Source organism: Anguilla rostrata, chromosome 14 (genome assembly GCF_018555375.3).
Source record: "Anguilla rostrata isolate EN2019 chromosome 14, ASM1855537v3, whole genome shotgun sequence".
NCBI lineage: Eukaryota > Metazoa > Chordata > Actinopteri > Anguilliformes > Anguillidae > Anguilla > Anguilla rostrata.
The window spans coordinates 25,466,325-25,480,180 of record NC_057946.1 but is presented as its reverse complement, the minus strand read 5'-3'; the positions used below and the strand labels follow the sequence as shown (position 1 = coordinate 25,480,180).

Here is a 13,856-nt window from a genome sequence, read left to right as displayed (position 1 = left end):
GATTTTATGGGAGGTAGGCTCTAAGTCTTTGTGGTACCATCCCAAATTTCCCCCTTAGTTTCTGAATCAACCAATTAACCAATTAGATTCATTTTAATTTCTATTAAATTCTGAATACCGAACACAAATGCATGAACAGTTAAAACACCTCACTCATCCAACAGTTGATGCACTTGTGTTCAATATTCAGAATGCCGTAAATTATATGAGGGTGTCAGATGTATAAACTGCTAGATTCAGAACATAAACCCATTTTACTCTGTCCTCACTTCCCAGACAACATGTTACTCATCATATCTGTTATTCATGGAGACTAATAACATTTACGCTCTGTCATCTGTTATTCAAAATGTATGGACCATCATCGGTTATGCATCTATTGCCATTGGTCTTTAAATGATATCAATTAAATTTTACTTGTATAGCGCATTTTACAAAGGGCATTATCACAAACCAGCTTCACAGAGATTTGGGCCTGACCCCAGAGCTTCCTAAGGGCAACACTGGGAAGGAAAAACTCCCTGGCTGGTAACAGGATGAAACCTTGAGCAGAACCTGGCAGAACCTGGCTTAGAGGGGGATCCCGTCTGCTGCTGGGTGGCACTGGTTATGCAGGAAAATACGGATAAGTCATCATTTAACGAAGATCACCATGGAAATACAACACTCATATGGTAACCAATGCGATTATTAACACGTGTTACAAAACCAGAGCACTGTGCTCTGACGGCTGCAGACCCGTAGCATAGAAAACCTTAGTTGCTCCAATTCTCATACGATGTCATGATACGTCCACATATTATTCGTAACGTGGAACTTCAAAATAGCCAGTTTGATTTTTTTTTTTTAATCCAAGAAAACTCAGTGAGATCTGGATGCTATACATCTTGGTGTTGTCATGTTTTCTAAAAGGTATTCTCATCAAATGCTCTCCAGGAGATAGAAGAACAATGAAATGGTACCACGACAAGACTTGAGATGAGCCTACCTCCCATAAAATCTTATGTTTCACTGCCTATGGTTGTTCAGTAGAGGGTGCTAAGTAGACCGACTTAACCTACTCCACCAGAGAACAGGGAAATAAATAAGAAAAATAGGAAAAGGAAAAATATTGTGTGCAAATATGCTTTAAGGGAGTTGATAATCGCATAACCAAAACAATGTTTCCAACACAAACCATTCCAGGATGTAGATATAATATGCCTGGACAAGTACGCCCATATTATCTTCTTACAAAATGTACCCTTACAACGAACTGTGATGCAATGATTCCTGTGTCTTTTGAAATTATGGGAAGTTCCTGCTCTCAAAACAATGTGAAGGATACCGGTTGACCTGGAAAGAAAGACTGGCACCTCTGTTTTCAGTATTTTGTGTGTTACGGCCAGCTCGAAGGGCCACAACAAACAAAGTCCGAATGCATCAAAAACAGACAGAAACTGATATAAAAACAAACCCAGACATTTATTCATCTAAATTACAAACTAAGGCACAAACTAAAACAAACGAAAACACACAAAGTTCACAAAACAAAAGATCGCCACACAAACCACAAAACAAACCACACCACACAGAGCCCTAAATAAGATCTCAAAGAAAAGCGCTCTACCCAAACAACCAAAACACAAACCACACAAAAGAAGCCCCAAACAAGGTCTCAAACTGCAGGGCTTATATTGGGCTACAGGCAGGTGGAGGCAATCAAGCAATTAAACAATTAGGTATTACCTCCACCTGCACTTCCCAGGCAAGCAGAGGCTGGGGACATAACATGTGCAACCTCCACTTTTAAGGATAACAAGCCTTTTTTTCTATAAAAATTTAATTAAAAGAATTTCTTATGAGAATGGAAATCACATTGTCAGGGATCTTAGGCTTGCCTTCTGAGGAGTCAGATGAATTCTGGTATAATTTTTTAGTTGAGAACAGCTCGTACTGTTCTGGAATTCCTCTGCCTTCGTGACCATGTCTCCATTAGGTCTTGCGCTGCAACAGACAAGCCTGATTATATGGCCGACTGGACCTGTGCTTCACCATGTTTTTGAATTTTTATTTTCTATTTTTTACCCGCAGGATCAAATGGAAAATAACTCATTTGAGTCACAGGTCATGCATGCAGAAACGCATTTCGTATTTGAGATTTTGTACAGGAGGTATAATCATTAACTCAACCCACAATGTGGTTTTTTTTTTAAATATTAAATTTGATTGAATAGCGTGCGCCAAAAATATTTCCTCTTATTTATTCTCTGGAAAGCTGTTTGTGCATACCTGAAAATTGTGTGAGCGAAAAGTTGACATGGTTTATCTGTTAGCACAGGTAATGGTCCGTAACATTCAATGACTAACCTGTTATAATCGCATTGCTTGGACAAGATAATCAATCTAAATAGCATGCTTTTTTATCCTGGCCAGGGCGGGATGCAGGAACTGGTTATTCTCAAAATCAGTTGCGTGCTCTTTCCTTATCATAAAGCACGTACAGCACGCAATGGCCAAAGATCAAGACCCGTAAATGTCCAGCATAGCTTCCTCTTTCACTCTGCAGGCATGGTCATATAAATTGAGGTTACATGCAAATAAAACAGTAACCGTGTAATTGAGGTAATGATTATATAAGCATACATACAGTGAGCTCCATGTTTGGAACAAAACCATATTTTGTTTTTCTTGATTTGGTTCATTTCATAATTTTAGATTTGAAATGAAGCAATTCATATTTGGCTAAAGTGCAGATTTTGAGCTTTTATTAAAGGGTATTCTGTCAGGACCACTGTCATCAAAGTAGAACTTTATTGACAATAAAGACAATACAGTTATGTTTGGCGGTATGGCTCTGTTCTGGAGCTCTCCCGCCAACCACGCAGCCCGCGTGGATAAGGCCGGGAGGCCAGCAGCCAAACCCCCCTAGAGGGGTATACACAGAACAGATCCAGCAGCAAAGCAAGTTCTTAACACATAGGGATGGAGCAATGCAATTTCTTAACACATATGAATGGAGAAATGCAAATTCTTGACGCATGGGGATGGAGCTGAGGTGGTGGAGGGGATTTACGAAGCAACGTGCAGCGCTTGCATGCAGGAGGAGCAGCCGAATGAGTAGAGGGAGGCTGTTTAAGTAGACCGCCCTGTTAGTGAATGTACTGTGATAGGCGAACATCACTCAGCTGAGCCATCAGCTGATTCAGCTGGAGCGCTTGACTCTCGTGGCCTGCCAGAACTACACGATGCTCCATTTTTGTTACATTTTGGTTTCACCATGTGAAAACAGCAGCCCCTTTTTTACAGTCTGCAGTGGTTCCAACTCAGCTGCAACACCAGTGAACTCATCTTCCTCATTTTCTGTGCCACCAACTCCTCATACAGCACCAACTTTACTTCCTGTTTACTCTTATTCCTAGGCACCAACATGTTAAAGAAGTCTGCTATAAGAAGCAGATTGTCCTTTTGCCAACGGTCAAACTGTCCCATGCCAGGAAAAATTGCAAACTCTTTGAAATCAAATTTAGCCATAGCAGAAATAATTCTGTTATGACCTGGTCTAGGGTCAGACCATAACAGGATGTAGAATAAGGGAAATGAGAGGGAAATGGGTAAGGGAAATGTGCTGCAGACCAATAAGTAACTCTGGTCCTTATCTGCCCGTCCTAACTAAAGCCATCAAAGATTTACTGGGCACAGGGCTGTATTTAATGCTGAACTTTTTGTTTTTTCCCCCCCTGTTTTCTCCCCAATTCAGTCGTTTTACCAATTCCCCGTGTGTATCACAATCCTGGTCGATGTGCTATCCTCTGTTGGTCTACCACATGCCTCCTCCGATACGTGGAGTCGCCAGCCGCTTCTTTTCACCTGACAGCGAGGGGTTTCACTGGGAGAGCGTAACGCGCGCGTAGGTTCACGCTATCTCCCCCCGACCAACCAGTAGGAGTCGCTAATGCAACGATCAGGACTCATACGCTCACCGGCTTCCCACCCGCGAACACTGCCACTGCCAATTGTATTCGTAGGAACGTCAGACCAAGACGGAAGTACCGCCGCGGTGGTAGGCGAGTGCTTTTACCTCTACGCTACCCAGACGTCTGAACTTCAGTCTGCAGCCTGAGAACCAAGTGTCCGATTAGTGTACCCATTGGAGACATAAAATTTCACCTGGCCTTACCTTCAGAAATAATCATGGAAAAATAACAAAGCAAAATAACTAAGTAGTGTCCCAGTGGAAGGATGTGTAGTCCAGCCGGCAACACACTAACTAACCTAGAGCACTATAGAGCACAGAGGCCAAAACAAGGGTCGAGGTCGAGAAAGAGCGCAAGGCAAAGGCAAGACAAAAAATCACTAATGAGAAAAGGAAATAAACAAAGTTTGCACTGGTACATTAATGCACATCAGGTTTCATGGACCAATTAGTTTAAATTTGAGATGGAAGTAAGAGAAGAACAAACTTTTTTGTACTTCTCCGTGAATATTTGCCTAATTCTTACCAAATTTGGAATGCATGATCTACAGCACATTACTGTGTTGAATTGCGAAGAACATTTTGATATGTCAAAAGATGGCCACAGGACTGCAATTTCTGATCTGATGAAAAACACATTTTCAGGTGTTGGAATAACTTCAGGGTACCGAATACCTTTGCCGAGTACCTGTGGATCTACCTCTCCACATCTGCCATGTCTGTAATTGACGTTCCAAACTGGTGCTTGACTGAGCAAAAAAAGGACTGAGCAAAATCACATGTGAGGTTATATGCAGAACTATTAAAGATCTATGAAGCAAAATGTAAACTGTGTACCCTGGTGTCTCCAAGTGACTCCAAATCTGTAGGGGGTGGATATCTAGGCTTATAAAAATCTTTCCAAAAGCTCTCCAAAAATGAATAAAATGCTTTTTGTTTATTATAAAGCATTTATATTTGTCCACCTTACACCAGAACCCAGAGCAAATATTAGAATAATATAATGCAAAAGCATTGTAACACACTGTATTACACACTAAATATGTAGTCATTCACTCCTGTACTTCAATAGAACACAACTTTTTTCTGTACTCTACAACGTGTGATGATTTGGTCATGCCCAAGAATGACATTTCTCTGTAATGTGTTTCACAGATGTTGCTATGTATAGTCACGCAAATGGAAATTTTGCATTCATCCAGCATGTATCAGCACACAGTAAAGAAGTACTTTCCATGGTTGGTTGGTGAGAAGTGGTTTACCCATCATGATTAAGGGGACGATGTCTTCAGCATTAAGCAGTAACTGGAGAAAACTTCGCTATTGAACCCCCATTGAGCCATTATGAGTCTGTGGCTCATAAAGCCTTTTAAAAAATGAGAAAGAAGAAGAGCGGAGGAATGCTTCCTGGAGCTTCCCAGATTGACCTCACCTGAATTTCACAACCTCTCCCGAGATTAACAGGAAAATAGGTCACGGGGAAGAGGTTGGGCGGGGGGCGGTGGAGGGAGGTCAGGCCTGAGTGTGCGTGGATAGTGTTTGAGTAGGAAGCAGGAACTCATTTAACAGTAATTTACATCAGCTATGATGGGACCGGGAGGCTGAGGGGCTGGCTCTGCAGTGGATATAAATAACAGACCCAATGATGAAGGTGGAACGACAGATCTGAACTTTTCACGAGAAGGCAAGAGTGACTGACAGCAGCAGGTAAAGAACTCCCTAATCTCTTCTCCTGACCAGCCATTTTGTTTCCTTTGCCTCAGGTATGCAAAAATAGCTAAATAATTAACAAGCAGAAATAACCTTTTAATCCAGAGCTTGAAAAGGACATTTTACTCACGAAGGCTTAAGTTAAAAATAAACATATTGCACAGCAGTCATTTAGCCGTTTCTCACAGCAGTGACCATTTGTTTTTGAATGCAGTAACTAACATCCAGGCTCTCTCTGGCCTTTCAGAGATGAATCGTGCTCCATGCTTCCTGGCGTTGGGGCTGTGCCTGGCTTTCTCCTACCAACTTTCTGCAGGTGAGCGAGCCCTCGTAAGGACAATGTGCTCAGGAGACAAATAAAGACACCACAAAGAGCTCCAAACACCAGCTTTTTCACGAGAGTCGCTTATTTAGACTATTATTCCCATGAAATGCATGTTTGAATTTTGTCTGTTAGATGTACAGTGCTTGTACCCTAACGGGCCTGTTGATATATGGATGCATTCTGCAGCTTTACCCAGTATTAACCTTTAGTGCTTATATACAATTTAGGAAATGCTGTCAGAACTGAGTGTATGTGTGTGTGTGCATGTGTGTTTTACAGAATCCAGTTTGGGGAGACCGTTCATTCTTAGTGCTGTGGAGGATGCCAAGAGGACTGTTGATGAAGCCTACAAATACTCACGAGAAGAGTAAGCGGACAACACTCTCTCACCATCATTTTACACTGTAGTATGTTTGTCTGCATACGAGTGTGTGCATTTGTGCGTGTGTGTGTGTGTTCTCTTCCTCCCAGTGAAGAGCCAGGTGTGTCGCTGTCCATAACTCTGTGCCTCTCTCTGTCTGTCTGTCTGTCCCTGACAGGAGTCTGTCCCGTGTGCAGAAGGGGTCGGCCAGCCCTGCAGATGTTCTGCGTCTGCTGAAGCAGCCGGCCCGGGACACACGCTCAGCAGTGCGAGCTGCAGATACAGGACTACATCTCACAGATCCAGCAGAGGCGCACCACTGCACAACGTCGCAATGCTACAGGTCTGAGACACACGCACAGTCACACACACACACACAAACACACACACACACACGCACAGTCACACACACAAACACACAGACCTATCCGCACAGATGCAGACACACACACACACGCCAACACACACACACATACACACACACACACACACACACACACACAAACACAAACACACAGACAGACCACCTCTCATTCCCATAAGCTCACAGAATCTCTCTCTTTCTCTCTCTCCCTCAGATCTGCTCACCCCTGATGAACTGGGCACCATCGCCCGTCTGACAGGCTGTGCAGCTCGAGTTCGGCCCCCGTCCTGCCGCACCACCCCACAGATCAACACGTACAGAACTGCCACCAACGTCTGCAACAATCTGTGAGTGACATGCTTCCTTTCATGCCTCATTCCAGTCATTTAACTGCTCCTTGAAGGAGCTAGGAGTGAGGAGCTAGGAGGCTCCGGAAGGATGCTTGAGCAAGGAAACACGGGTGTTTTTTTTTTGTTGCAATGAGTGACAAACAAATGATTAACCTGTGGACCCACCTCTCCTCATCTGCCACGTCTAGAATTTAAGTGGTTTCAAACTGACGCTTGAAAGAGCAAGAACGTTCCATTTTTCTTATAAACCTTTCCTTGATTCCTCCAACCTTGCGTCCTTTCCTTGCTTCCTTTCCATGCATCCTCCAAAGGGTGGAGCTAGGAGCTAGGAAAGATGCAAGAAAAGGAAGCAATGGGATGAAAATAAGTGTTTGGAATGCACCCCAAGATTTGATTGGGACATTCAATATTGGGCTGTGGCCACTCTGAATTAGCTTCATTAAGATGCTGACATTGTTTGGGCAAATCTTGGGAACAGTAGGATTTAAAAACTTTTTGTCCTTTTTATTTATTTCCCAGGAGAAACCCTCGGCTTGGAGCCTCCAACACGCCCTTCACCCGCTGGCTGCCCGCTGAGTACGAGGATGGGTTCTCCCAACCCAGGGGATCGGACCCCAGAAGACGTTACAATGGATTCTTACTCCCCCTGGTATTTATCATTACTATTGTTATTGTTATTACTGTGTAATTACTACCATCCCAAACAGCCAGGTGAGACTCAAAAGAGCATCATGATACAACAGCAAAGTGAGGCAATCATATGTTTCAGCAGCAGTAAAGCTCCCATGCCATGAATTACCTTCAAATTTTTTCTCCTTTCTCTTTTCCTTCTCTCTAATACATCCATATTTTTACCCTCTATCTATGCTTCACTACCCTTGTCTTCCTTCTCACTGTTTCTCTTTCTCTCTCCATCTCAAGGTCAGACAGGTCTCCAACCAGATTCTGACCACAACTGAAGTGGATAATGACCAGATGTTCACTCACCTGCTGACCATCTTTGGCCAGTGGGTTGACCATGATCTGACCTTCACCCCTACATCTCCCAGCATCCGTTCCTTCAACAACGGCATCGACTGTGACGCGACCTGCGAGCAGGCTAACCCCTGCTTCCCCATTCCGGTCAGTGCTCTACATGAACCTTATTGTTTTGTGAAGATTTGTTTTTTTACTCCCATGTCACCTGAAATAACAGTAAGCTGGAATGGCCCAAAACCACCAAACTTGGCAGGCTTGTTTGAACGGCTGAACTCCACAATCCGTTAGATTATGGCACAAATTTAACACCTGGTGGTGTCCGCTCCATCTTGAATTGGCCACTATTCAGTATTATATTTACCTATCTAATACTTTTCTCAGTTCTTGCTTAACTGCTTGGCTGATTTGTATGAAACTTCGCATTTGGCATGTCCCTCCTCACAACAAACAAATTTGACTCAAAGATCCATAAAACCAACATACTGAATTCACCATTTTGAATTTTCTGAAAACACTTGCTGCTCCCCCAACAAAAATTGAACAATTTTGTGGGTATGTCAAAATACGGCTGAATGACAATGCAATGAATTTGTAGTGGGCGTGGCTTTTCACAAAGATGCTAATAATTTCACAACTACCTGACATAAAGTTATGAAACTTGATATGGGAATCGACGACAGGATCAAGACGCCTGCTCCAAAGGCTTAGCCCAATCCAACTACATGGTGGATATCCAAATATTTAGAAATATTCACCGCTGCATCACATCAGGTCCCTATAATCATGGCATCCACAATCTCAGTTGGACATGTAAAGTTGGTATCCACCATCATAGAGTCATTGGGTTTTGGCAACTGTTGCTAATGCTGATTTGACCCCAGGAATCGATGCTTGCAGCTATATTTCTCTTTTTTTATTCTTCTGTCCTCCATCTCTTCATACCCATAAAATATTTCTTCCTTCCATTTTAACTCCACATATTCGCTGTTGTGTTAACAGGGTTCCATATTCCCCACCCTGTGTCTATATTCTGTCTTTAATTTGTGTGTTCATAAATCTACATCTTAAACATGTTTGTTTAGAGACCGGCATTAACCTCTGCTCCACCCCTCTCTGTCTGTCATCAGATCCCAAGGCAGGACCCCCGCTTCAACTCAAATTCCCAAACTTGCCTCCCGTTCTTTCGCTCCGCCCCCGCGTGTGGGACTGGGAGCACAGGTTCCATCTTCGGGGCGAACAACGTGCGGGAGCAGATCAACTCCCTGACGGCCTACCTGGACGTGGGGCAGGTGTACGGCTCAGAGGACGCACAGGCCCGGGACCTGCGTGACCTCACCAACGACGGTGGCCTACTGCGCATCAACCAGAGATTCAACGACAGTGGCAGGGAGCACCTGCCCTTCTCTACCATGGTGCCCAACAGGTGCGCAACTCGCCAGAAGATCACCAACACTTCTGGACTGGAAGAGGTGCCATGCTTTGTAGGAGGTGAGGACGAGAAGAGTCTGTGGAGAAGGGTATTGGGCAGTTCGTAACAAGTGGTTCAAATGTCAGACAGGAGGCAGCTTTAAAATAACATTACTTACATCACTGGCATTTAGCAGACATCCTTATCCAGAGTGACTTACACAATTTGACATTTATTTATACATCAGATCAATTTAAACAGTTGGATATATACTCAAGTAACCAGGTTAAATAACTTTCTCTAGGGTACTACAGCAGTGCCCTCCTGGGAATCAAACCTGCACCCTTTGGGTTACAAGCACAACAATTATTTTATACCGGTACCCACTGCTTTGGTATAACATGGTGATATAACATTTCAAATCAAAGCAATATTACTTTTCAGATCAGTTACATTTAATCATCTTGGAGGTTCACTTCTGCTGAAAGGCTCCTGCTATGTAGAGTGGAGGCGCTCTGAAGCTCTAGGTGAGGCTGCTAAGGCCTCCATTTTGCGCGCTCTTGCAGGCGACGCCCGTGTGGATGAGAACATCGGCCTCACCTCCCTGCACACTCTGTTCCTACGTGAGCACAACCGCCTGGCGCGGGCACTGCGCCAGCTCAACCCGCACTGGAGCAGCGAGACGCTCTACCAGGAGGCGCGCAAGATCATGGGCGGCTACCATCAGGTAACAGCGCCACCAGGGGGCGCCACAGGAATGGGCCTCAGTTTGAGAGGAGAGGGGCCCAGAGTCACAGCAAGATTAGCTCACTGTGATCACTCAGGGCCTCTGAGGCATGTCCATTCACCTGCTATTTCCACTCATTTATTTCTGACTCCAGGATCTCTCTCTCAGTAGTTTTCAGCCAGTGTCACTACGTAGACCACAGCCGTATTGTTCCCTAATTGATAACTGTCCTTCCTGACCACCTCTCCACTCCCCAACTCCCTTCCAGGTGATCATATACCGGGATTACTTGAAAGCCATCGTTGGACCCAATGCCTTTTCTCGTTTCCTCTCCAACTACCCTGGCTACGATGAGAACGTGGACCCCACCATCTCCAACGTCTTCGCCACGGCTGCCTACCGCTTCGCCCACCTCGCCCTCCAGCCCTTCATATTCCGATTGGATGAGAACTACCAGGAGCACCCAGAGTTCCCCAATGTGCCACTGCATAAGGCTTTCTTCACCCCCTGGAGGGTGGTCTTTGAAGGTTTGTAGAAGAGCTGCCAGTCTTCTGTCTTTAGAGAGGACTCACTGTAGACTTGTAGCACTACATACCGGAGATATGGACTCCAATACAAAATCATTAGTCATTAATAAGTGATGATAAACAAGCATTGGTGAGTAAAGGTGAATGAGAACGTTCCTTTGTATGGTACACATTTTGGGGGGGTCACCCATACACACCCAGCTAAGGCATTTCTCCCTCACCTTTCAGGTGGGATAGACCCTCTGATTCGGGGACTGGTGGGCAGTCCCGCCAAGCTCAACACGCAGAATCACATGATGGTGGAGGCACTCCGTGATAGGCTCTTCCAGTTCACCAGTCGGCTGGCGCTGGACCTGGGTGCTCTGAACATGCAGCGTGGTCGTGACCACGGCATCCCTGGTGAGGATTTTTATCAACCCCACTGCGCCTCCACCTCCCTTCCTGCCCCTGCTCTCCTCCCCAATGCACCTCCTCTGCCTCCCCCTCTCTATGCACCTCCACCCCGGTCCCTACGGCAAATCCTCTACCTACACACCCGCCCCAACGCCTTGCCCAACTCCATTCTCTATACCCCCAAATTCGGTGAAATGTTGTGTCTTTGTGGATTTTTGTCCCATCCTTCTCTCCGTACTATTTCTGATTCACACTGTGCTCATCTCTGTCTCTTCCTCTGTTCACTCCAGGCTACAACGCATGGCGTAGATTCTGTGGCCTGTCTCAGCCAAGGAACGTATTCGAACTGGCTCGGGTTTTGAGAAACTTTCCTTTGGCTCAGCGGCTACTGCAGCTGTACGGCACCCCCGCCAACATCGACGTGTGGCTGGGGGGCGTCGCAGAGCCCTTCGTCCCCGGGGGCCGCGTGGGGCCCCTCTTTGGCTGCCTAATTACCACCCAGTTTCAGAAGATTCGCCAGGGAGACAGGCGAGTTGGGCATTTTATCAAATTTTTATTTTGGATTTGATTGTTTGGTGGAAGTTGGCTGCTATGGTGCTATGGGATTGTCTCTTCTGACTGCACCGTTGTTCTGAGCCAGTGCAGTTAGACAGGAATATCAGCAATGTTAGTAACGTGCCCCCGATACACATTTCAGGTTGTGGTGGCAGAACAAGGGCGTGTTCACCAGCAGACAGAGGGCTTCCATAGCCAGGGTCTCATTGGCCCGCATCATCTGTGACAACACGGGCATCAGAGACGTCCCAGGCGACCCCTTCCTGTACCGGCCCCGTGGGTCCGGCTACGCCAACTGCGACACCATCCCTGCCTTTGACCTCACGCCCTGGATCGACACCCGTAAGTCACACATCCCCCTGGACAAAAAAAAAAAACACAAAAACACTAATATTAAAACTTGTTGTCATCATCACTTGCTGTCATCACTCACTCATTTGTGATGTTTGATGTTACAGGCCCAGATGACAACCAGATTCATTTCCAGGAATTTCAGGTTAGTGGAAAGAAGATTGTTACCTTGCTTACATGGCCATCAAAACCATGTTCATTCTCACCAATCCAAGCCTCACAAGATCTCACGTGAAATCAACCACAGCAAATCCAATCCTGCAGTGTGTTTATCCAGTGGCTCTGTTTTCCTACTACTGTGGGTGAAGAGCATTGATTTATTAAATATTATGAGCATAAATTCAACCCTTCCGATTGGTCCTCCAGGGTTCTCTGTCCAATCACACCAAGCAAATCCACCTCTTCCACTTAACTGTGTGGGAAACATTGCCTCTACTAGCAGTCATCTGTATTAATAATCAAACAGGCAGCACACAGAGACATTTTTATTTTACATTTCAGGGTCCGTCCCCATCCCAGGCCCAGCCGGCTCAAGGGGAGAGCCAGGACAATGAGGTAAGAAGGGCATTCAATACTTCTGTCTTACTCTAGAAGATGGTGTGCAGCCGTGTGTGTGTGTCTGTGTATGCGCGTATGTATATGTATGTGTGTGTGTGTGTGTGTGTGTGTGTGTGTGTCTGTGTATGCGCGTATGTATATGTGTGTGTGTGTGTGTGTGTGTGTGTAAAGAGGTGCCATAAGCTACATTATGTAGGGCATCTCTGCTTTACTGCATGTGTCCCCTTCCCATGCACAGATACACCCAGCCCCCCGGGTCTGAAGGTTTCTCGTGGCCCCCAGAAGATGGCAGACAGCAGTTTGGCCTTTTGCTGTTCGTCTGAGCTTCAACTATCTCCAATCAAGTTATTCTCCTCTGCGAGATCATCACCAACCGCCAGGACCCCAAGAACGTGTAGCCAGAGGCATTTACCTTCATAGTGCCTGAGTTCTACCAACTTGACTTATCCTGCACCCTGTACCAGAACGTGGGCACCATTGGCCTGTGCTGTAATGGCCAGCTGGTACTGCAGTGCTCCAGCACCTTGCGTAATGGCTGCATCACCAGCTCCATCTTTAATCCGTTCATCTGTATGGAAGGGAGTGCAACTGGGGCAGATTCAGCCACGGCTAAGTTTAATCCGTAGTCTCTGAACTGCAGCAGGGAAGCAGGGTTTGGCTGCATGACATCATGGCATGCCACTGGGGAACTGGTGCGATTTTGATGTGATTTTTAGCCTTCTGTTTTGTTTTTGTTTTTTCCGCTTATTTTTCATCTCGATGTGCCAAAGATGTACTGAGCTCATATTACTTGAAGGAGGAAATCGGTAGCTGGTAAACAAACCAACGTCACAAGGCATGATTATCTTTACAGTATGAAATGAGAGCTAAAGAAATGTTGGGATGTGCCAGCTGCACTCCAGAGACAGCTTAATAAGTGAGTCCCAAGATTTCCACAGTTCACCCATTTCTATCTCAGGACACCTGATTGTGACACTTTGGTCAAATATGACGAGGTCAATGTTTACAATAGACACCAGCTCAGAGTTGACTCCCCCTGACAATTCACTTTGCTCAGATAACCATAGTTACTCCATGTAATATGCAAAAATTATTCATGGTTATTTAAAAAAAGTTGCAGAAAAAAGTTCTGGTTGACGTATACTTTATTTGCACGATGGCTGCTGTATTTATGACGTATTTTATATTTGATCGTGTGCTGTATGTTATTTCTTTCATGCCGTTTCTTTCATTGGGATAAATCTGATTTATGGGTGTTGTCTGTTTGTTGCTAAATTTGTCTTTTACAGTACAA

At 45.1% G+C, this 13,856-nt stretch overlaps 1 protein-coding gene across 1 annotated transcript; it reads left to right on the top strand.

Annotated features, from left to right (window-relative positions):
* Positions 1-5,516: 5,516 nt before the first annotated feature.
* Positions 5,517-13,856, top strand: LOC135239915 (eosinophil peroxidase-like). Its single transcript, XM_064308918.1, has 16 exons — positions 5,517-5,662; positions 5,913-5,981; positions 6,270-6,357; positions 6,530-6,694; positions 6,856-7,062; positions 7,585-7,714; positions 7,987-8,187; positions 9,171-9,531; positions 10,018-10,178; positions 10,447-10,705; positions 10,934-11,104; positions 11,389-11,626; positions 11,796-11,995; positions 12,112-12,149; positions 12,506-12,559; positions 12,801-13,856. Exons 2-16 carry the CDS (start codon positions 5,915-5,917, stop codon positions 12,822-12,824), a joined length of 2,364 nt encoding a protein of 787 aa, XP_064164988.1. The 5' UTR covers positions 5,517-5,662; positions 5,913-5,914; the 3' UTR covers positions 12,825-13,856.

Bases quoted from the DNA above. Each gene is read 5' to 3' on its own strand.
- LOC135239915 (XM_064308918.1), top strand. From the start codon at position 5,915: ATGAATCGTGCTCCATGCTTCCTGGCGTTGGGGCTGTGCCTGGCTTTC. The intron at 9,532-10,017 runs GTGAGGACGAGA...GCGCTCTTGCAG, and splicing joins GGTGCCATGCTTTGTAGGAG to GCGACGCCCGTGTGGATGAG. The intron at 12,560-12,800 runs GTAAGAAGGGCA...TCCCATGCACAG, and splicing joins GGGAGAGCCAGGACAATGAG to ATACACCCAGCCCCCCGGGT.